The sequence below is a fragment of the Chamaea fasciata genome, unplaced genomic scaffold (genome assembly GCF_029207755.1).
Source record: "Chamaea fasciata isolate MVZ Bird 193981 ecotype frontalis unplaced genomic scaffold, bChaFas1.0.hap1 SCAF_1, whole genome shotgun sequence".
Taxonomy (NCBI): domain Eukaryota; kingdom Metazoa; phylum Chordata; class Aves; order Passeriformes; family Sylviidae; genus Chamaea; species Chamaea fasciata.
In genome coordinates this window covers 27,040,526-27,064,603 of record NW_027094086.1, presented here as the reverse complement: position 1 = coordinate 27,064,603, position 24,078 = coordinate 27,040,526, and the positions used below count along the sequence as shown (strand labels likewise).

Sequence of the window (24,078 nt, the reverse complement as noted above, 5' to 3'; positions counted from 1 at the left end):
TTACCTTCATTAGAATTATCACTGGAGTTCAAAGAACGTTCTGATCTATAAAACTGCAAGATAAGACTAGTCCTTGACTTAGATTTTTGCTTTGATAATTAGAGCTCAAGCAGAAAGACTTTTCATATTGTTAGTTGACCTAATCATGCAGTTGAGCAGCCTAGACATGGCAGAGGATCCCTTGTGATTGTACATCACTGCAGTTCAGATGTATGTTATATATACTAATTTTCAGTCTGTTCCTGTCCAGATTTTTTTTTTGTTTTTTTAGCCTGATATGCTTCTGCAGTCATAAAAGCTATTTCAATAAAAGGGATGACAGCTGTCATCTACACACATTCTGGTATGCTTTGCCTCCCTTTATGGTACCCTGCACGGAGGGCAAGTTGATAGCTTGAGAAAAGCAAAGGTTTTCATTAAATACGACCAATGTGGAGCACAGCTACTTTAATAACACTAGCTAATTGAATAACTAAATCTCTTTGTGTATGTTGTAACTTACTGGCAGTTGTGGCTTACTCTACGACAGCCTGAACAATATAATATGTCCATGTAAAGTTATTCCAGAATTCTAAATGTTCAAATAATCCGGTCATGTATCTAGAATATTTTACACTTGGTTTGCCTACTAGATGTGTTGTAGAATGGTACTTCAAAAGGTAATGCACTAGGGCAGCCATGATTTATTTTCACCGTCCTGGAGAGTCGGCAATTTGCCAGACTTTGTATTGCATCAAGTCCTCAAGACGAGGTTTCTTGCTTATCTGGCAGTGACTGATCCTTGAGGATGTTTATCATCTTTAGTCACCCTACCATCCACCTCTTAAACCTTGGGAGCTTTTCAGCTAACACAGGCTTTTAGAAGTGAGGAGAATTGGGTGGAGCTGGACTTCCTTTCATGATTTGGGATGATGAGGATTTGTGCAGCATGAGCAGAGCTCCAGCAGATAGTGCTGTTTGAAAGAGTCCTGACTTACATATGAAGCATGTGTGCCCTCTGCAAATTATTTAAGGTGTGCAATGTTGCAAAAGAAGTATTTCTTGTTTATTTACTAAGTTTCACTACCTTGAATACTGCTTTGGATTAATGAGTCATGACCTTTCCTCACTAATAGGTATTTTACTAACTTTTAACTTTTATAATGTTTCTGAAAATCAGTAAAACTCTTTGCAGTAGAATATATCGGTCTTAAGGAGAAACGTATTTTTGAGTAAAATAGCAAAATTATTTATTGAAATTTATTAGTATTACAGACCTCTTCAACCTATTATACAAATATAGATTCCTAATATTCTCAGAACTTCTGAGAAAAATGCCTTGCATTATTTTTCATCTTGGATTTTTCAAAACTGGAAATGGTAAAGATTAAAGGACCAGCTTGTGATTTGTGAAGTTTTGTTCTTTATCTGGATTTTGAGTGTCCTCCACTTAAATAAATGTGTGTTCTTGGTACAAGTTGTCTTTTATCTAGTATGGGCACAGTTGTTGCATCTCAAATGAGCATTTGCATTTCAGGGAAGTGAATTCCCTTTTTTTCTTTTCTTCCCTTCTCTATGCTAAAAGATGCTTTCTGCATGGCACCTCTTTCTTAATCTGCTCTTTTCCTCATTAGATGCATAGTGGGAGAGTTAATGACATGAGGAAGAGAGGAAGTAACAGAATTGATGTGTTCATATGAAAAAGTACTTGAGATGTACAAGAAGTGTGAATACAGACAGACAACAAGAGGAAAAAGCTGACCATACTTTTAGGTTGACTGGATGCTATCCATTTACCATTTGATTTTGGAAATATTACCTTAACAAAAGAAATTAGTGCTTTCAAGGACTTCTAATGATGAGGAGTTTTGGACAAGTTGAAGCAAGAAAATTTTGACTGGTTTGAAAATGCATCTCAATTCAAGTTTAAATTCAGTTGAGTTTCATGCAAACCCTGTCTGTTTGCTGTTGTAGCATCAGTGGGAGTTAGAGTATCATTTTGTCGGCAGAAAGTTGTTTTTCTGGAAACAGTCACTAAGAACTCATGTACTGGTCTGCACTGGATTCTGTGGGGAAGGCACTGACTGTTAATGATCTCGGTCTGGCAGCCAGGAAAGCAATAGGGAATGGAAAATACCAGTATAAAAAGAGAACCAGGAAAAAGGGGGCAGACTGCTTTTAAGAGGTATGCTTTCTAAGCCTAAAAACAATTGGTTAAAAACTATTTTAATACTTAGACTTTCAGTCTTTTCCCATCAGGGACACTGAATTAAACTTTATAAAGTCATGGGAAGAAAAAGATACGCAAAGCAGAAATCACATTTAGGTATTTGGCAGGTGCATGAGGATTTCTATGAACATGACATGCTTCTTAAAATCTGTGCATGGATGTTTGAGTGTTTCTTTTACAGATAATTTATATGTACTTCAGTCTCTAAAAGATCCATGAATGAGATAGCAAGATGATGATGAGACAACATGTGAATTATGCCCTAGTGGAATACAAGAAGCCTCAGGAAAGTTCCCTCAGATCCTACAGTGTTTTCTTTCTCCTATTTTCAGTTTGTTCTTTGTGTTTTTCATGTTCCTTTCCTTTTTGCCTCTAAAAAATCATTCCTTTTCATGAAAAGTTTTATAAATAGGAAGGAAAGAGTGAAAGGAAGAGTGCTGGGTTGGGTTAAGTATAGTTTCATATTCAAATGTGAATGAATGTGTTGCTAGTGAGCTGACCAGATAGAAGCGGATACCTTTCCTTCTGCTGTGTTCTCTTTGGTGTCTCATGCACTTTTAAGATAAATTAATCTAGAGGGATACTTGGTCTAGACTGTGGGTTTACTGGGGAGAAGGAAAACCTGAAACTAAAGAGATTTTGGAGCTTCCAGGGTAGGCTGCTTGTGGAAAGGGTTGGAAATTTTAGGCTGAGTCAAGGACAGTTGTACTGTAGAGATTTACTTCCCCAGGAGTTGTTGGAAATAATCAACTCTATCCTTGAAGTGTATACTTGTGGAGATTTTTTTTAATACATATAGAATATAATGTGGTGCTCAGATCTTCTTGGGCTTGCAAATGTATGTTATGCCAGTGTGGGATTTATAACTGATAATCAAGTTGTTTCTGTAGATTTGTAATATCTGCTGGTCTTAATGGACATTGTCCAATGGACAATGACGGAGGTTCTTAAAGAGAAAATGTAAGCATCCTTTTGGTTATTCTTTTTTTTTTTTAATATATTTTCAGAAAGAACAGCTTCCCCAATTTTTCAGTTGTTACTTGACTTCGAAGTGTTTATCCTTCTTATTAAAATTTGTAGTTGTTTTTGTAGATTTACTTAAAGCAAGATCACCTGTTACCCGCTTAAACACCTTTTCCAATTCTGTAATACTTACGGTTTCAACATTTTGTTACGAAGGTTTGGTAGAAGACCATATAATACAATTTGTTTTCCTTATTCATGGAATTATTTATAATATGTATATTATGAGGTACTGGCATTCATGTGGGTTTTTGGATTTCATTTAAAGCTTGTAAAGTTTTATTGTCAGCAATTCAAACCACTGTCCCTTCTTTAAGGTATATCCCATTTTTCATTTGGTTCCTCAAGCGTTCTCAGAAACCTAATCTTGTTTATATGTGCAGATTTTGAAGTTAATTTTTATACCTGTGTGGAAAAGAGTGTGACAGTAATAATTCTGTAATGTTGGTACATCATAAATTGTAAAAAATTGTCATTTTTGGCAAACGAACACTTTTTGTGATCAGTTAGAGTTACTGCATTGTGACAATGCTATTGATTACTTTTTAGTCCATTTTAATTATTATTTCTGTTGTTGCTTTCTAGTGTACCAAATGGCGGCACAGTGTGTGACAAAGGTGGAGCTGACTATTGCCTGCACCAATCTCTTGGATAAAGATGTTGGTTCCAAGTCAGACCCTCTGTGTGTGCTTCTCCAGAACACAAGTGGTCAGCAGTGGTATGAGGTACAGCCTGATGCTTCTCACAAATCTGCTAAAAACACATTCTGACCTTGTTGGACCTTTTAAAACACTATCGCCTGTGGTTTCATTGAAATATTTTAATTTTGTACCAGCACTTTTGAATAGTTTTTGTTAGATTATATCTCTAATAGTGTAGTGGGTTTGGCTTATTTCCTTAACTAAGAACCAAGCTACGTAAAACCACAATAAATAGTTACGTGGGCAGCACACTAATAATCATTTGCTATTAAATACTTACAACTATCTGATTTTTAGCACTGGTCCCCAGCCATATGTGGACTAACAGAAGAAGCCTTCTGAGTGCTTAAATGTGCTTTTATAAATACAGTACTCCAAAACTATGGTCTCATCCTGAATTTCACAATACAGGATTTTATGTTGGTTTTCCCTGTGCAGGAATAGGTCCCACCTTAGAGGGAGTGATGAAAAGCAGGTCAAGTATCCCTAACATAGAGCAGTGGATTTTGAAATATAATGTGTGAATATAATGTAATGTAATGTAATAAAACTTATATTTGACAAAAAGTTTATAGGAAGATACTCCTTTGTACTTCAGGAACTTTTGAATATGTTTAATAATATGGTATTTGATTTGGCTGCTTGTTTAGTTTGTGAAATACCAGATAAAGTGGTATCTTTATAATTTCAGGTTGATCGCACAGAAAGAGTTAAGAATTCCTTGAATCCAAAGTTTGCCAAGAAATTCTTAATTGATTATTATTTTGAGCTTGTTCAGAAACTTAAGTTTGGAATATATGACATTGATAACAAAACCTATGATCTGAGTGATGATGACTTCTTAGGAGAATTAGAATGTACGCTGGGACAGGTAAGCATGCAGATGATTTCCCTTAGAATTAAGTTACTGAAAATCATTAGCCACTCTTACTTTGAATTTATCACTATATGCTTGTGTTGTTGGAGTACTCTTAAGTTGAATAGGATGCCCTTATTTTGTTTTTCAAGCCTTAATTCAGTGTATATACATTTTATTTGCAAAATAAATATTTGAGATGATGCCCTGAAATGTGCTCTAGGATGGTGACTTTGGATTGCTATGTAAAAGTAACTGGACTGTCAGTGAGCACAAAGTTGTAGTAATTGCTGTTTATTTATTCTAATATTCAAATTCCTATTTTTATTCTCCCAAAAAGGAGAATCAGTGGAGAACAAGGTATGAGTGTTCACAAGGGCCATGTTATCCTTGTAATCTGCTTACCACTCAATGCAAGCAATGATCCTAGTTCTGCCAGCTGTAGATTTACTTCTGCTTCCTACTCGTATTCTGCTATTGATACTATCACAGTTGGGCAGCTTCTTTTTCATTTGTTCTTTTGAATAGATCCTTCAAATGCACTTCTCAGAAGAACTGTCTTGGGATTTTTCCTGCCCTTAAATATTTTTATTTAAGTGCATTATAAGGATAGAGGCATTGTGAACTGAAATTCAATGTCAATTAAAAATTAATCATTCATTCTTAGGGTAAAGAAGGACCTGTTGAATGAATGAACTTCTGAGGAAGCATTGCCTGAATAGGGTAAAATAAAATCAGCTAGAAACTGCAGGGGAAGGCTGATGATTTTTTTGAGTGACATTGTGTTTATAAATCCATTTGCTGAATTCATTTATGAAATATGCCTTGCATGCATTTTAAAAGTATGTATGGAAAACTTAACAATTTGAAATTGGGACCTAGGGTATTATCTTTGTCTATGAATGTGTGTCATGTTACTAGAACATAGTTTAATACTTATTACTCCTGAAGCTCTCCATGTGTTCATCTGCATATGTATTTTAAAATTTTGAATTAATAAATATTACATATTTATTTATTTATAGAAGATTATAGAAGTAAATGTAATGCTGTCATCTTCACAAAAAAAAGGAAAAATTACTAAAATGAAAATACCTCACTAATTTATTTAGTTCCTTTTACTCAAATTTTGTCTTGGCAGATTGTTTCTAGCAGGACCCTAACAAAACCATTAGTACTTAAAAATGGGAAACCTGCTGGAAGAGGAAGCATTACGGTAAGCCAGTTAAGAAATAAATGTCTTCAGAGTTCATCCTTAATTGATTCTGGGTTTTATTTTTAATTAGTGGCTTGAATGCAGTGAGTCTATTCTATAGTGCTATAAAGAATATTTTTTTCCTCTGCTAGTCTCTCTTTGTCATCTCATAGCAGCCCATATTGTAAGTCCCATTGCATACATCATTAGGGCATCCAATGGGCTACTATTTGGGGCATATCTTTGTCAGTGCCATCATTTATGGGAAACAGATGGGGTGGAATCCCAATGTCAAATCAAACTGTTCCTCTTCTCCCCTCTCCCCCCCATTTTTTAACTCTTCATTTGTGAGAAAACATTGTGCTTTTTTAATAAACCTGTCATAGGAATGCTGTGAATATGAGAAAACTGCATAGTTCCTGAATAAAAACTAATAAAACAACTATTTTGTTTGCCTACCTAGATTACAGCAGAAGAAGTGAAGGATAACAGGGTGGTTGTATTGGAATTAGAAGCAAGGAAACTGGACAATAAGGTATTTAAGTGAATGCTGTTTCTTTGATCAAGTAGTAAAATAAGAGTTTTGCCAAAGCAGGAAGCACTTGAGTATTCATTCTCATTTTTGCTTAAAAGTAAAATCCATTAAGATATTATTCACACCAAAAAAGAAATTGAAGTAAGATTGCTGCAGAGTAACTTCATTGGCTGTTTTGAAATGAATTGTAATGCATTTCTAAGTAAGATAAATGCATTTCAGGGGTAGTCCATGAGCAACATGTTCCCATTTAAATGTAAATACCTACATTTATTCATAAATAAAAGGTAGTTTTGCTATATCCATTGGTTTCAATGGCTATATAAATGGTTGCCTGTTACCTCTCTGAAATAAATGTTGAATATAGGTCTGGCTATACAGAGACTTCTAAAAATTAGAAAAATAACAGAAAAATGTTTGTATTTTTACTTTTTGGTTTAATTATACTTTTTTTGAACTGGATGAAATCCTTAGTTTCCTGTCTATCCTTTGTAATACTTATTGGTATAAGTACTCTTTTGCTTGAACTGTCAGGTATTTGATATGTGGGCATTTTTCTCCTTAATTGAAACACATTCCCCACTTTTTTTCCACAGGTGGTAATATAATCAGACTTGCATTTCATCGTCTAAAGCTTTTGTTCCCTGAATTTGCTTTTTGTTAATCTAAGTGTGTGTTAACTGGAATTTAATGGTATTCATGCTACAGGCTGTTCTGAGATAATTAATTGCATGTTATTTAAATACAGGATTTTTTTGGAAAGTCAGATCCTTATCTGGAATTCCACAAACAGACTGGAGATGGAAACTGGGTGATGGTTCACAGAACAGAGGTAGGATATTTTCAGTTAACAACAAAGAGGTTAAGGTTATTTAATTTCCAGTGTGTCACAGCACTAGAGATACAATGCCTTACAAAAAGAATTGACTGGCTTGGAGTTGATGTGCAGACTAGCTACAAATTGCATCATCTCTTCCACTGATTTTTCTGGGAAATCTCCCTTATTCTCTTTATGCTGATTTTGATATATGCCATTCTATTTGGAAAGAAAACACTTTTTTTTTTGCTTTAACTTTCAGCAATCTAGGAGAAAACAAATATTTTGAAAAAGACCTGCATACACAACAGGGACATTTGCTCAGTTCTACCCAGTGCTGGGGTCAGACTTGGGTATTCCTGACTCTGCTGTTCTTAGGAAAGTGTCACTTGGCTGTACCCTTTACTAATGAAAGTGATGGTGCTGAATGCTTGCATAGCAAGGGCAAACCAAGGAGAATGCAGAGTGAGGAGGGAAAACTGCTTGAGCAGCAGCAGCCTTTCACCCAGGAGGAGGTGTAGGGGTCCTGTGACATCAACTGACAGGCTAAGAGTAATTTCAGAATGTCTCACTGTAGTGGCAGCTCAGGGCCCAGTTATAGCTGAGGTGCTGTGCCCATAGGAAGTGGTGACTGTATTCATTTTGAAGTATAGATATTGAAGAACTGTTAATCCTTTTTGTCAGTCTTAGAGTTTCTCTCATGAGGTGCTGCTTCTGCTTAAGATGCATCTTTTCTATGATGATTTCAGTCATCAACTTCACTAATAAATACAGAATTTGTTGTTTCAGCCTAGAAATGTCTGGTGGATTAGTTCTTTATGTTACAGGTTCCTAAAACCTCTTTTGTTCTTAACTAACGTTTTTATTGATTTCATTTTCAAGAGAGATTTCATTCTCAGTTCTCCTACAGTGTTGGAAGTATTACTATTGTTAGGTGTTATTAATTAAGAAGTGCATGTTATGTGTAGTTTCTTGTACTTTTGTAAGATCATTATTTAGTGTATTGGGTATATTTATAGATAACAGTTGACAAATTTCAAAGATCTTTCAGTATTATTTGTAAATAACACTTAGTGTTCAGCTTGAGAGGCCTTTTATGCTCATGCACTGTTTTGACTTTAATACATCATTTATTTCTTGAGGGCATATTTCCATAAATGACATTTCAGAATAAATAATACATGGGAGTGAATTGTAATCTCTGGAGCAATGATGTATTCAGAAATTCCAAAGCAATAGTTTTTCCACATGTTTTTGGTAACTCATGCCTTTATATGTGTATGTATGTATATATGTGTGCCTATTAAAAGAAGGCAACTAGTATCTTATATAATGATAAATTTAATTTTTTGCAGTTTAGTAGCTGAAGAATATAGTAGGTGACAGTGAAGTTTAGCAACATATGGAGCTGAAAGAGACCATCTCTTTTTGAACAATGGCGTGTTAAGACTAGTTTGATTTATATCCTGTGTGTTAGGATTTGAAGTGCGTTGACTACTGCATTAGTCAATTGGTTTTCTGCACACAAAAATCATGGCATGAAGGTATGACCCATTATGATGACTACTTTCCACCCTTGTGAACAGTGGTGTTCTACCTTTTTTTTGTCAACAGGTTATTAAAAACAACCTGAATCCTGTTTGGAGGCCCTTTAAAATCTCTCTCAATTCTCTGTGTTACAGTGACATGGATAAGTCAATCAAGGTAATGTACATTAAATGTGTATAAATTAATACATTAAAAGTTAAAATATGTAGCAAGAGGAAGATGTGTTATTCTAGTTACTGCAGGTTTTTTGTTTCAAATTTAATTGAAAGTATTAGATTTCTTATTTGAAAGGCACAGATACACATGCATGTTTTAGGGGAAAAAAGGAAAACACTGCACATTTGTGATGCATTGTGTGGTAGAAGCTGGTCTTTGAAAGTCTGGGAACCCAGTTGAACACAAGTATCTTTGAAATGTCTAGTGCAGTTTCTTATTTTTATTGTACAGTTCTAGCATGGCATCAGCCAATACTAGTGGTGTTAAAGATAAATGAACAGTGAAAGAAGCATGTTAAAGGCTAGAATATGCTTTGTTCTATGTAATGGATCTTGTAGTACTTTGTTACTGGTGTAACAGGTAACATTAATGAAATTTTTAATATATTGCCTGAAAAAATACACTTAATATACTAGCTAACAGATGTGGGTCAGATACAACTTGTGAATACCAATTTTAGCAACTTTTTCTCTTAATATAAAACTGAATTTTCTGTCAGAAAGTTAACCAAACCTGTGAAGTGTTAGTTCTGCCAGGGCTTTAATGTTTTCTGTTTTCCAGTTTTATCTTGAATGAATTGTGTTTAACTTCTGAATATTTTTCTTCAGGAATTCCCTTTAGGGGTGGAACTGAAGCTAATGCCATTTATAAGCATGTTAGAAACCTGGTATTTTAGCATTTGAAAAAGAAACCTGAAAACTCAAACGCAACAAACTGCTCTATTCGATGTTCGTCCTCTGGGAAGGAAAACTTAGAACATGATTTTCACGTGATGGATATTAGTCATATGACTCGAGGCAGTCCTGGAAAATCCTTAACAGCCACAGGGATCTGGGTGTTACCAGCACCTGGATGGATTTAAATGCATATTTATAGAGGAGACTAATGAACAACTTTACAAGCCCAGAGCCTTCTTCCTTTACTGCTTCTATGTTTTTTCCATCTCATTCCTTTCTGCTTCCCTTTTCCCCAAAACAGCTCTTATATCTCCACATACTATAAATATATTTCTCCTTTTCCTTAAACAGCCATACTAAAGTTATAGACGATTGATCTAAATGTATCTATTAAGAGATATTCTCAGCTCTATCATCATTTTAATAAAGTCTGTTCTTTGAAATCTTACCTCAGAGGTGTAATTTATATCCAGAGGAAATAGACTTTACTTAGAATTGTTATAGACTTGCAGAGAGGCAGTTTGATTATGCCTTAACTTAGAAATGCAGGACCTATCACTTCAAATGTTAAAATGTGGGCAGAATTGTATTATGGAATGTTGTTGAAGGATTAAACAATGCCTTTAACACTTTTATATGCACACAGTTGCATGTGTAATGGGATGTTTGGCATAGTAAGTAAAACCAGCCTATTTTTCTATGAGTGGTTTTTCACCTCTTTAATGGCTTAGTTTGTGCATGCCCAGCAGTGCACAAACCAAGTTGATCCTTTGTCTTCTGGATTCATGGTTGTGTTCCATGTGAGTGTGTTTGCAGTCAGTGAAGTTTTTCTGTTTTGCAAATGTGAGCCTTTCATCTGGAGCATCTGGGCCTTTCATGCCTAGTTCTGCTGGGAAAAATATCTTAAAAGACATTGTTCCCAACTGCTATTGGGTGTCCAGGAGGGAATACATGGAAAAAAAGTAAATGCTTCTCTCATGTCTGGAATAAATATTCAAAATTGGCTTAAATGGGTCAAACATGTCAAGCAAGACAAATTTTGATGTCTTTGAAATAAAAAAAGAAATACATCTACTAACTCTGCTAGCAGGGATCAGAACTATTGGGTCAGGAAATATGTTCAGTTTTAAATTTCAGCTGCTGAAGCACTTGGTTGAGTATTTGGTTGGCATAATTTATGGCATTCAGAAGAATTTACATAGCATCTATCGTGAACATTAATTAACCTGTTGGTTCTTTGGCTGCTTGCATGATTTAAGCTGCTGTTGAGTGCATGTGCCAGCAATTTCGTTTATCAGTGACTTCAAAATGTTGTAGTAGTGCAAACTGCAAGATAGAGGTATGTTCTGTGCAGTAGAGCTCCCAATCTACACATCATGTTTTGTACTTCAACATTCCTACTGGTTTTCAGAAACCTAATTTCTTTCAGAAGCTCGAGTGTATGTTGAAGTTGTTAGTTTTGCTTTTTTACTTCTAACTGAAATGCTCAAATAATCAGATAAATTGATTGTTGAATATATGGTACAATATTTTTAGACTTGAAAGATGGGCATGCAAATAAAATAGCTGTTCAGTTTAAGCCATACATACTCAGAACATTTTTCTTGAAGTTTGCATTTTGATTTCAAGTAATGTGGGATACCTACTTGACTCTTGATTTATTATTGTTTCTATTTATCATAATCATTATAAGTGATCTTAGTATTTTTTTATGTTATTTGTTTAAGTGAGTTATGTCTGTGTTGCTGAACTGAAATAAAATATCAGAAGTGGATGAAATTAACATAAGCTTTTATAGATAAATAACCAGTTTTTTATGTAGAAAGGCAGTTTTGTCATGTTTTCAAAGAGAAAAAAAGTGTTTTTCACTCCTGCCTTCTTTGGTAGATTGGGTTTTTAAAAGGGTGCATTGATTAAATAATAAAGCTTATTATTATCTCTCACTATAGGAAAAGAGATTTTTAGTTGACTTTCAGATCCATGAAGTGTGGATCATAGTTTAACAGATGCACTGTTTAAATTTGCTAATTTTAAAAAACAAAAATTCAAGTATTCTTTTGAGCTTTAGGGCTGAACTTCATATGCTTATGAATTCTGTGTTATTTTGAGGATTAATGAACTACTATAAAAGTGTTGCTAAAACTCTCGTGATTGCTTACATAACTGATTTACTAGATTTTTAGCTGGATACTCAGATTCATGATGAATGTAAAAAAGCCTACATTGTTTTCCTACTCTTCCCAACACCCCATCACTCTCAAAACATAGTTCAATATAATTGATGATACTTGCTCCTGTAAGACCTGACACTATTAGTATTCTTGTCTCTTCTTCACTTGAGTGGAAGAATAGATTCAAAACCGAGAGTATTGGCCTCTACCCAATCTTAATCTGTTTTAAGTGCCACCCTATGAAGTTCTAAGCCTTCAATGCAAGAAAAACTCTGTGATATAACAGATACAGGAAAGTTTGGGATGTTCAGGTTTGCCATTTCAGTGTTCATTGTTTTTGTAGGGGCATTTCTGTTGCTAACACTAGGTAATGCTGCATTTTAGGTTGAGTGCTATGACTACGACGGTGACGGGTCTCATGATCTCATAGGAAGTTTTCAAACAACAATGTCAAAACTGAAGGAGGCATCTCGGTCATCACCTGTAAGTGTTAAACAGTTTAAGCTGCCTTTGTGTTCTTGATAAGCTGTTTTATTATACTGGAGCAAAACATAGCTCACCTGGCCTCAGGCGACCTCCAAGTTGTGTTAGGCTACACCTCGACATGCTATTATAGTTGAGGCTGAAACAGCATTTACATTGTACATCCATTTTCATAGGATTAATGTCTTGGTTACAGTTTTTATTATTAGGTGTCTAAATGCCCTACCATCAGCACAAAGTATTTCACTAATCATAAAAAATTAGAAATAAAAAAACTCTGGATTGTCAAAAGACAGAATGCAGCACAAATTAAACTGCAGGCCAAAACTTGTAGTATTTTGTTAAGTATTATTTAATTCTTTCTTTTAAAATGTGACACTTACTGACTACTATGTATAGTTTAGTGATTATGAGAAAATTCAGTATTTACGCCACTGCACAAAAATGCAGCTGTGTTCCATTAGGTGGCTTTTTTCTAAAATGCTATTTCCTTTCCTGATCTTAAGAATTATTAGTTTCCAGATCTTTTAACAGGCAGGGTTTACACGTAGAAAACAAAAGTTGGCATAGCAAACATAACATGAAAGTATTTTTTTTATGGATATGTGTGATGCCAAGATGTTTTACCATCTTTTCCTTTAGTCCTGTAAAACCTCCAGAACTATTTCTGCATTAAAAATACTGGGCTCCATATACAAGAGTGCATGTTTGTACTTTTCTAATATTTTGAGTGCTGTATTTGTACTAAATAATAAAAATTATAATAACTTCAACCACAGCTGCTGGAAACACTGATGCATTGTTTGAATTGCTATGTCTTTACCAAAAAGAAAGATGTTAGTAGAATCCTCAGAGGGAGAATGGTACAGAATTTCTTTCTATGTTTGAAATACAATTGTCAAAACAAATGTGTTTGTAGCCTTTTGGGTAAGAGAGGATTTCTGTCTTGAGAATGTGGTTTTTTTCCTTGATATTGGTTTTTTTCTTGCCTATATTGGGCAGGCTGGGTTTAATTTTTTTGGATTATGAAATGACTATCATTTTTAATATAAGCCCAAAGTATCAGTCCTGAAATAAAGGAGTATTAAAATTGTTGCATAAATGATATTGTAATATTTTTGTTGAGTGTGTTTGCGTTCATGCAGGTTGAATTTGAGTGCATCAATGAAAAGAAAAGACAGAAAAAAAAGAACTATAAAAACTCTGGCATTGTGAGCGTTAAGCATTGTGAGGTCAGTAATATATTCTGGTATAATTCTAGTTTTAAGTCTTAAGGCTTAACAACTCTCATTTAGTGTATCGTCATCTTCAAACTGTAAGAAAATTTAAAATGTTTGAAAGTTCCAGACACAGTAAATATATAAGGGACTCTGATTCATACTAGAAGACAAATTGAGAGCTGAAGCACATATCTGTCTTCCCCTGTCTATTCACTTTCTCTTGAAGAGAAAGGTTGCTTACCAGTTTAAGTCATTTTTGAACCACTGCATTTCCCAACTCACTGTTTTATGGCAAAGTATAAAACTCTGTCATAATGTGTTACTTTATAAATGCAAGCTGTTTTGGAGCTGCTTTGGTGTCTCTCTGTAGTTTTGTTAAAGGCCTGATTCTGATGCACTGAGTGCATGGTGGCATATGTTGCAAATATTCTTGTTGTAGCAGGTGGGTGGGATAGCTCTAGGGCAAAAGTAGTGCTTTTCATGGGTAAACACAACATATCTGGAACCTCAGAAGTTGCTGCAATAATATTAGCTTGGTATTTTCCCATTGAAAAAAAACAAAATTTCTGTCTTCTATTTTTAGATCATTGTAGAATGCACATTCCTTGATTACATTATGGGTGGGTGTCAGCTGAATTTCACAGTAAGTTAAATCATTTATGCGAATACTTTTTGAGTTTTGGAACATATTGAAGTACAGAACTGATTGGCTGTGTGCTTCATTTGATTATTGTATTTTTTTTTCTTGTTGACTTCGTTTTTGTTCTGTAGCATGGAGCAGGAAGCTATTTTGTCAGAGTGCTTCTGGTCTGTTTAGAAAAAAAACAGTCTTTACTCTTGGCAAAACATTCTGAACCTCTGGTTATGTTCATTAGGAACAAGCTAAGTTGTGCAGATTGAGACCAATGAGAAATTTACAGTTCTTTGAAAGCAACATGCGGAGGCCATCATATGGGTTAGAACCCTTAAATTATGTTATTTGTGAACCAAATGCAACACAAATAACAGTGAGATGTCTTCACCTTAGTAACATGCTTCATCACCAAAACAAAGAAGACCTGTTGAAGTCAGAGAAAGGGCTCTCTAGGCTTCTGTGGAGCCTGGCTAGTTGTACTTCTGAGAAGCAAGGGGTGTGGGGGTGTGGGGGTGTGGGGGTGTGGATGTGGGTGTGTGTTGCAAGATACAGAATGAAATTAATTTACCAGATTTTGAAGAGCTGCTGTGAATAGTAACTGAAAGTGAACACAGTGAAAACCTGACAGTATGCCCAGAGAAGCTGTAGATGCCCCATCTCTGGAAGTGTTCAAGGCCAAGTTGGATGGGGCTTTCAACAACCTGGGCATGTGAAAGCTGTCCCTGCCCATGGCAAGAGGTTTGGAACTAGGTGATCTTTAAGGCCTTTTCCAAGCCAAACTATTCTGTGATTCAGATGAAAGTAATTTCGGCCCTTTAGGAGAGATGCAGAGCTTTTGAGGGTTTTGTAGTGATACTGTTGTAAGAGTGTTAATATTCCAAGCAACCTGCATCCAAGTACTATGCCTGTTAGGTTTGAAATGTCCTATTAACTACTCTTTCATGGTTTTCACTTTGGCTTTGCCAGAGATAAGAAGCATAATTTAACTTTTAAGAGCAGTCAGATATAAATGCTGCATTTGACAGGTGGGGATAGATTTTACAGGCTCCAATGGCGACCCTCGCTCTCCGGACTCACTGCATTACCTCAGCCCTAATGGAGTCAATGAATACCTAACAGCCATTTGGTCTGTCGGAATGGTCATCCAGGATTATGATACGTAAGTGTTAGATTTTTATTTGGATTTTTTTTTTTACCACTATTTTGGATTACTTTTTTTACCACTACTTGTGGTAGTTTTTTTAAACAAGTGTTGAAGATGCCTGCAGATATACTGGAATGAAACCTCTGAGCTAAGTTATAGAACTAAAAAATAATTATCACTGCACTATCATATAATTGCAAGTATAAGTTTGTGTGTACTGCAGACAAGCAGGGCTTTTCATATGTGATGAAAAGAGCAGCATTGATTTAAATATGTGCTTGCATTCTCGCCAGTTTGGATTTAAAGACTACTTTTGGTCCCAGAAACAATTACAGTGGGGAACTTCCGTTAATTTTGCCTGTTAAATAGCATTTTTAATGATGAAAAGCAGCACTGATAACTTACTGAACTATGGCAGCTTTTAGTGGCAGGCACTGACTTTGTTTTCTTTAAAATTGCTTTTTTTTAGAGATAAGATGTTTCCAGCCTTTGGATTTGGCGCACAAATTCCTCCTTCCTTTCAGGTAATGGAATCTGTAAATACTCTACCTAAGACAGCTGAGAGCACTTGCTTCAGGAGGAGATTGTATATACAGTCCTGACTATGTCTTCTCTGTCTTCATAGGTGTCTCATGAGTTCCCAATAAATTTTAACCCATCAAACCCATTCTGTAGTGGTAAGTCCAAAAAAGTAACATCAGACCCAGAGAGTAAAATGCCTAAGGTGAAGGCCTAAAAACACTGGAAAAGTGATCTGAAGCATGTTGTTCTAATTAAATGATTAGTTTAGTCCTATAGCAGGAAACAATTTTATAACCAATTTCTTACTTAAGAGAAATAGCATTGCATCTGTCTTTGGTATGATTTGTGAAAGAAGTGGTTTAAACAGCCAGAGCACAGGGCTGGGAACAGTTCTCTTGTGTTGTCAAGCCACTTTTTTCTACTTTGCTGCTGGTGTGGAGTTGTCTGGTTTGAGTGTGGTGCTACTAGTGCCTGTTCAATGTGGCCTCTGATCATACTACCAACCACACATTCTGCCAGGTGAAGAGAGCTGCTGTAATTCAGTTTCACCCTTGAGCATAGAGTGTTCGACCTTTTTGTTCACACAAAGCCAGTCATGTTATGCATGTGCCTTAAGCATTGGTCAATATGAAAACCTCCATTGCTCATGAATAATTTATTTTTTTCCACCATGGTTAGTTTTAAGTCTTTGTATCATCACTTCAAATAACTGATTTCTACAGCTTTAGGAAAATAAAGTGCTTCAAAATATCCTAATTCTAATATGAAAAAAAAAATCTATTTCTGTTCTCTAGGGATTCAAGGCATTGTTGATGCATATCGAGCCTGTCTTCCTCAAGTGAAGTTATATGGACCAACAAATTTTTCTCCAATTATAAATCATGTGGCAAGGTTTGCTGCTGCAGCTACTCAACAGCAAACGGCATCTGTAAGTTCTTTATGACACTCTTTGTGTTTTTCTTACTTTTTAATTTTTCTTCTAGTTTATAAATACTTTTTTTTCTCTTTTAAACTTTTAAGTATATTCATTTGACAGCTGCCCCTTTACCTTGTGAATAAATGCTTGTTACCCTTAAAAAAAGGTAAACACTAATGGGTTTTTGCAGTTTGTACACAACAGTCCTCTCATCAATTAACTAAATAAACTTAGTTCATTGAGTAACTAAGATTCTTAGTTTCAAATATTTGAAATAGAATCTTAAAAATACAAAACACCTTTATGGTATCTTTTGTTCAAAGCTCTTGCAGTACTATACAGTTATTAAAGTCTAATCTAAGCCTTTATATCTAAGAGAGTGATTTAACCTCAGCTAATAAAAAAAAATTAACTAGACCTTGTTTCACATCAGGTAGCTGGCAGAGAGGATTAACTAAGATAGTGAAGAAGTGGCTGGTATAGCTCCTGACACCTAGGTACCAGCACAGATAATTAACTGTATTATAAAGGTTTGGGTGCTACATGGGCTGTGCTGTCCTCCATATTAAAATTGTATGCATGAGTTGTTGACCATAATAAAAATAGTCTGAAGACTATGTCTTGAGTATTCAGTCATGTCGTTAATAATGCATGGAAGTTCAGAAAAGCCTAAATGATTGATGACATCAAGTGCTGGTGTATTTGATGTCATGTAAAATTAGAAAATAAAAATAGCTATTTTTGCATGTAAAATTATCTGTAGAAACCAATTTGAAAAAGAGCTATGGATTTTGATATGCCATGAGACTGGTGAGGTTTTTGCCTTGGTAGTCTTTCACTAGTAACTGTCATATATATCTCTATGTGTGTATGTGTACATGTTTGTATATATATATTTGTATTATATATATATATGTTTGTTTCTTAGGAGAGGAGCAAACCTCTTGTCAGTTTTGTTTTAGTTTGGTTTTTTTTAACTTTTATTTCATATAGTATGCTTAACAAGAGATTTATTTTTCCTGCCAGATAGGATGTATTGAAGACAATTTGCTCCCTTGACATTTAATACATATCATAGTCATTTTGGATTGGCTTTTGATTCTGATGCTGGTTTTTTTTCCAGTATGGAGGAAGTATGAGAAGAGAGAAATAAATCCAATGTGATGTGCTATCCTGCTGCTGTTGCTTATACCTTTCTGTGGTCGTAACTGCTTTATAGATGTTCTTGGTGGAGTGGGGGAATGGGCTAGCAGAAAACAAGGAGAAAAGGTGATGCCTAAACAGACAAGATAAAGGAAGAACAATTATTTGAAGACAGATAAAAGCAGATGGGAAAGAAAGTAGTGAAGAGAGACTTCTAAGAATGCTGGGAGTATCTTTGAGACTTGAATTTGTGCTAGTCAGTAATCATCTGAAAATGAAGTGAGGGAAAACTGGAAATTCAAAAAGCATTTGATAATTTCCAGAATTTCTACTTCTAGCTCATTTTTAGTGCTGCAATCCAGAACAGAAGCTAAGATGCCAACTTTTAGAAGCCCCAACAGAATAGTGGAAGCAACTCAGGTGATACTTAGTTATATTACTGATGTACTACAAAGTAGTCTCAGACACCTTGGTACTTAACTTTTTAAAGCAGCTGGAAAATGTGATGAAAGGAATTTGAAAATGGTTGCATTTTTCAACACTAAAAGGTATGATTTAGGATTTTCAGGATACAGTGAATGCAGTAAAGGGTAGTGTTTCATAAAGGTATTGATAGACCAGAAAGGAAACAAATGCAAGTTTCACAGGTGTTACCTTTTCAAAAGCTCATAAACTGCCTTTTATCCCAGAACAAATAATGGGAAAATAGGTTAACTATTGGTTTGTCTGGGGATTTTGGAGAAAAGAAGGGTGATACCACTGGGGTTTTGGATGGTGGCTGTATACGGATGACTTCTTTTAAAAGATTATGTTGTCCTTAGGAACTTCTTCAGACGGTACAGATGGAACTTGACTACAAGTTAATATGTTTGATTTTAAAACTCAGCACACTAAACATGCCAAAGTGACAACACTATGTAGTCTTTTTGTAAGGTCTTTCTAAGTGTACATGCCTAAATGTTTGCTATTTCTTTGTCGTAACACGGTGTTTATTGATTTGACAGCAATACTTTATACTTCTGATCATAACGGATGGTGTGATAACAGACCTCGATCAAACTCGAAGTGCCATAGTTAATGCTTCGAAACTGCCCATGTCCATCATCATTGTGGGTGTTGGAGGAGCAGATTTTGATGCCATGGAGTTTCTTGATGGTGACGATGGAGTTCTTCGGTCCTCATCGGGAGAGCCGGCTGTCAGAGACATTGTCCAATTTGTGCCATTCCGGAAGTTCCAAAATGTAAGTAATCTTACTGATATGTTTCATAAATATTGTAGAGGTATGCTGGGCTTGCTAGAATGTCCTGTATCTAGTCCTAAGCTTTTCTGGTGTATCCAGTATGTACTCTAAAATAAGTCTTTATCAAATGCTAAAAAAAACCCAAATCCCTCAGTTTCTAGTTCCAGCACTGCATTTCTGGCTAGTTGCTGCAGCAGAATGACCTTTGTAAAACTTTCTCAGACTTTATTAAAAAATGGATGGGGTTTTCTTATTTGTGAGGAAAAACTTAGTATGACTTTGTTACTATGGTAATTCTTCTTTTTATTGTGGGTGTCCATTTATGAATGTGGATTAGTCTCAGGATTTAGTGCAGTATTAAAATCCAAGGCTACGTCATAATTAGGGAGGTCAAAATCAGTAGAAACTGTGTGGCCACAGTAGTGGTGATAGTTTTCATTTTCATCAAACTAAATACAAAAAAGGGTGGTGAAAGAACAAAGCCCTGATATTTTTTAATTTTTGCAAAACCCAGTAAAGTATGTGTAGGCTAATAGAAGTCAACTTTTAAGCATCATAATGTTGGAAATAGTTGACTTAAATAAAAACCACCAAAATTTCTTCAGGATGGGCAAATCAGATCAATATTTTTATTTCCATCCTAATATATTCTAATTTTGTTTCATGCCTTAGTATTGGCTTGTTAATAATACTCCTTACAACTTCTTACTTTGCTTTTATATTTTTACTTTTGATACAAATTTTTTGTTTAATCTCAGAGTAACTCAGGCAAACTGAAATGAGAAAGAGCAAAATCAATACAGAATATGCTTATTAAGTAATGCACTTGGATGTAGATTAACTAGGGTCAATGCTTAGTATAATATTTTATATTCAAATGCTTTCAGTTTCTAGAAAAAGGAGATTTTGTTTCTTATGGATACTTAGTCTTAGAGTAAAAACAGTATCTGCAGAAGAACTGCTCCATAGAAATACAGTTATTGTGGATGAGACTTGGTGCAAAAATTGCAGATGATTTGGACAAGTCCCCGAAGGGTCATTTTAAGCAGACAGTGGAAGTATATTTACATGGCTGAAGTCTGATATCTGCGCTGTGTATTTCATGTGACAGAAGATGTCTTCAGACCTGGCAGCCCTTTGTGCGCTCAGCTCCTGTTACTTCAGTGGCACAAGGCAGCCATCTGATCCGTGGTAACAGGAGTGAGAAGGTAAAGCTGACAGGGAAGCTTCCATCTGTCTGTCACACAAGGGCACTGTGTCAGGTCCTCTGTAAAATGTCAGACTTAAAGCTGGCCTTCTAGAGAAGATGCTAATTACTTGCCTTAGAATCTTTGTTAGCTGTTGGTGGAAACTGAAACTTGGTGTTCTTTTTTTATAAGTCTCCCAAAGAAGCTCTGGCTCAGTGTGTCCTGGCAGAAGTCCCTCAGCAAGTGGTGAACTACTTCAGCACCTACAAACTTCAACCTCCTAAGAATCCTGCTGCAAAATGAATGGGCTGAGCAGAGGAGAGATTTGGTGCTTGCTTTACTTGCTGTATCTACAGACTTTGGTTCTTGATATACTTCTGTATACATGTACACATGCCTCTGTATGTAACGTCTGTTAGCTTTTGCCTACAAATCACTTTGCCAAGTGTGCCTTTTAAGGGCCAAAATTGTAGTGGTGTTTAGGTTTGATGTTGATTTAAGAGATAGTGCTTACATGGATGCATTTGATTTTGAAAAGAGTGGAAAAAGAGTTTCTATTAAGCCACCATAACAAAATTTTGACACAGATGTTTCATATTCAGACAAGTGCCACAGACTGTAAAGGCCCTCCTTGCCCAGCTGCTTCTTGTTTGCCACTTCAGTGCCTTTGGGCAATGCCTGGGATTCAGGGCTGTGTGAACATAAGCCAAAGTCATTAAAGTATGTATTCTTTTATAGTATGCCTTCTCCTAAGGTAGTATGGGAATAACTAGGGTGAATCAAAGTAAACTTCTACCATCTCAGAAGAATACTACTGGTCTTTAAGGCTACTAGTATAAGGGCTGTAAGATGTGTTCCAATGTGCAGTGTACTGGAAAATGGAAATCCCACATTCATTTTGGTAGGGATTTTGTTTTGGGGTCCTTCCCCCTCCATAAAACAATCATTACTATTGATCTTTAAAGGGCTTTTTGTGAAGTAGGAATTTGATTTTTAGTTTAAAAGTTTTCTCTGATTTATAACTGCATATTTTGAGGTAAAGGCAGTTCTTCAAAGTGCTAGCTGTATTTACTTTTGCCATATTTTGTATCACGTTGCTTTTCTATGAGCCTACTAATGAAAAGTTCCTGCAAAAAACTCAGTATTCCCTCTTTCTCTCCATTTAGGAAGACATGAGGAAGTTAAGTCTCTCAAGCCCTAATCCTGTAACCATACTGCATTTCTCTAGGGCAATTTCTGGTTTATTTATTTGGGTTGAGTTTTCCCTCCATATTTTATACCAAGTGTAAATCATGTGTTTGTTTAGTGGACAAGTGAAGGTTTCTTGACCCCCAGCTGCATACTGCTTGCTGAGGATCTCTTCTGATCCTGTCACTGTGTGTAACATAAGTGGATGAAAAGGTCACATTCATCACTTCTGAAATGCCAATCTTGAGCATTAATTTTGCAGTTTCACATTTGAAGTGGTTTCGGCATCCAGCTTATCTCATATGGATAGTCTGGCTGTAGTATATAAGAACAGAATGGGCTAATGCTAAATTTAGTACACTTGTACACTCAAGATTTCACCAGGTCATAGTGGTTTTGACTTCTGGTTGCTGGAGCTGCTCAATTGCTTTTTGTTTTTTTGGGTTTTTTTGTTTTTTACATGCATCATCCTGTTGAAAGTCTGAATTCACATTAACATTGATGGATGAAAGATACATCTATTGAGATTCTCTTACACAAGACGTTCCAAATGCTTTGTAGACAGTTGACATTTATCAATCGTGAATGGATACATTATCTCAAATCCATTTTTCTTGGTGAAAGGGGATCCTAAATACTACCAAGTAGTGGAATGCTAAGGAAGAGAGTTTGTTTCATGTTAAGCCAAGTTCTTTCTTTTTTAAAATGTAATTCATATATTTATGTAAAAAAACCCTATAATCATCTTTTTATCAGTGTAGTGAAAATCTTTTTTCTACTTTATGTATAAATTACAATGAAGTGTCATATCAGATATGCAGTTCAAAATATTGAGATCAAGGAAGTTATTATACTAAATCTAAATCACACTGCTGCAAATTGAGAGTGTATGATTTTGGAAGAGTTAACTGTTTCACAGCTACCTGCTTCATGTACAGAGAGGACTGGATGCAGTATTAATGCTTGGTCTACATTAATTGTAGTGGATGAGTACTACTGATAGGAGTACAGGATACTACTGAAGTTCCTCTGAGCTGTTTGCCAAAAATATAGTGCTGCACCTGAGTTGTGTTACCAATTCTGTTTTAAGTTGCCATGGAAGTGCATTTAAACGTGTTAGTATGTATTATTATACTAAGTATCTGCTGCATGTAAAAGAAAACCCGTTGTTTTGTCTGTATTCTATACATAAATTCTGAGTTTCTACAGTAGAGACTTCATTATCTCATATTAGAGAATTGCTTCCATGTTCTTCAAGGTTAGGGAGTTAAATTGCATATCAGCAACACCTAGTTCTCAATGTGCTCTATTCTTTGTAAATTAAATGTTTCAGACAGGACCATGGCAAGAACTGGTATAACTTAGAGGTGTAAAGCTGATGCCTGTTGAAAACTTCCAGGGTAAGCTGAAGTGATACCCTCAAGTGAAGAAATGCAACAGATTGTGAGTCAAGAAGAAGGGGAGTAACTGTGTTGTTTTGCCATTTTTTGTTTATTTTTACATGTAAAAAATGCATTAATAGCTTGAGGGTGACAAAGCAAAATGTTGTCGAAGTTTTGTAGTGATTGTGCTCGTAGGTCACTGGCACCACCTTGTGATACAAGTGATGTATGGCAGTCTTTGTCATCAGATGCTTTTTGCCGTGTATTGGTCATAATATATACATATGTGCAGCAGAGAGCTCACCTGTAACCAGAATTTTGTACTTTTATATGTATTTCAGTTTTGATGAAGTTAACTGATTTGCAGTGCCTGTGCATTAAAATGATCATTTCAGTATACTGGTCTGTGGTGCTTTTGTATTCAGCACATTGTGTGTAATGCTAAATGTTGCTTTTGTGATTCCTATGGTGAGTATGCTACAGATTTATAACAAGTCTTAAAGGGAGAGCAAAAATGCCTTTCCACTTAGTGGTTATGATTCTGCAGCTTATTCTTCATAAGGCATCTTTTATGGGCTTCTAACAAGAAGATATTCTGAAGTTGGACAGTTTTAACTGTGACTGTTTCATGCTCTGTACCACATGAGATTCTCACATGCGTGCTATTTCATACAATTATTATCTGGTTCTCCAAAACATTTTTCCCCAAATGATGTCTGCAGTTAGTCATAGAGAGATGGTTATTTGTAGTTTTCAAATACATTGTCCTACTCTACCCTTCAGTTTTTTTACATTCAAGTGTGGTCAAGTCTGAGGGACTTGATTAGGACACTAAGAGATATAGGAGACAGTGGAATGTGATGCCACACAGAGACAACTGTGATACTGGAAACAGCATCTTCTAAGTGCACCAGAGTAATTCGTTTTGCTTCTTCACTAGTCAAGAATCTACAGGGTAGAATTAGTTCCTTAAAGAATTTATTATGTCTTACATTTTGATCTTTCTTGTATCGTTCCTTCTGGTCAAAACCATACAAATAGTTGCAATTTTGATTTATGCAGCCTTCTTG

The 24,078-nt window shown here is 35.5% G+C and overlaps 1 protein-coding gene across 3 annotated transcripts in view; it reads left to right on the top strand.

Moving 5' to 3' along the window:
• The window catches only part of CPNE3 (copine 3), a 28,929-nt gene extending 5,524 nt beyond the window's left edge, over nt 1-23,405 (top strand). For all 3 annotated transcript variants that reach the window (XM_066179227.1, XM_066179237.1, XM_066179246.1), the window contains 15 exons: nt 3,818-3,957; nt 4,625-4,804; nt 5,931-6,005; nt 6,448-6,519; nt 7,268-7,351; nt 8,951-9,040; nt 12,333-12,431; nt 13,577-13,663; nt 14,235-14,294; nt 15,311-15,444; nt 15,899-15,953; nt 16,055-16,106; nt 16,746-16,879; nt 19,015-19,251; nt 20,631-23,405. In XM_066179227.1, the coding sequence (XP_066035324.1) occupies nt 3,826-3,957; nt 4,625-4,804; nt 5,931-6,005; nt 6,448-6,519; nt 7,268-7,351; nt 8,951-9,040; nt 12,333-12,431; nt 13,577-13,663; nt 14,235-14,294; nt 15,311-15,444; nt 15,899-15,953; nt 16,055-16,106; nt 16,746-16,879; nt 19,015-19,251; nt 20,631-20,741 (1,602 nt within the window). In that variant the 5' untranslated portion in view covers nt 3,818-3,825 and the 3' untranslated portion in view covers nt 20,742-23,405. The remainder of the gene's footprint in view (nt 1-3,817; nt 3,958-4,624; nt 4,805-5,930; nt 6,006-6,447; nt 6,520-7,267; nt 7,352-8,950; nt 9,041-12,332; nt 12,432-13,576; nt 13,664-14,234; nt 14,295-15,310; nt 15,445-15,898; nt 15,954-16,054; nt 16,107-16,745; nt 16,880-19,014; nt 19,252-20,630) is intronic.
• Nucleotides 23,406-24,078: the final 673 nt, after the last annotated feature.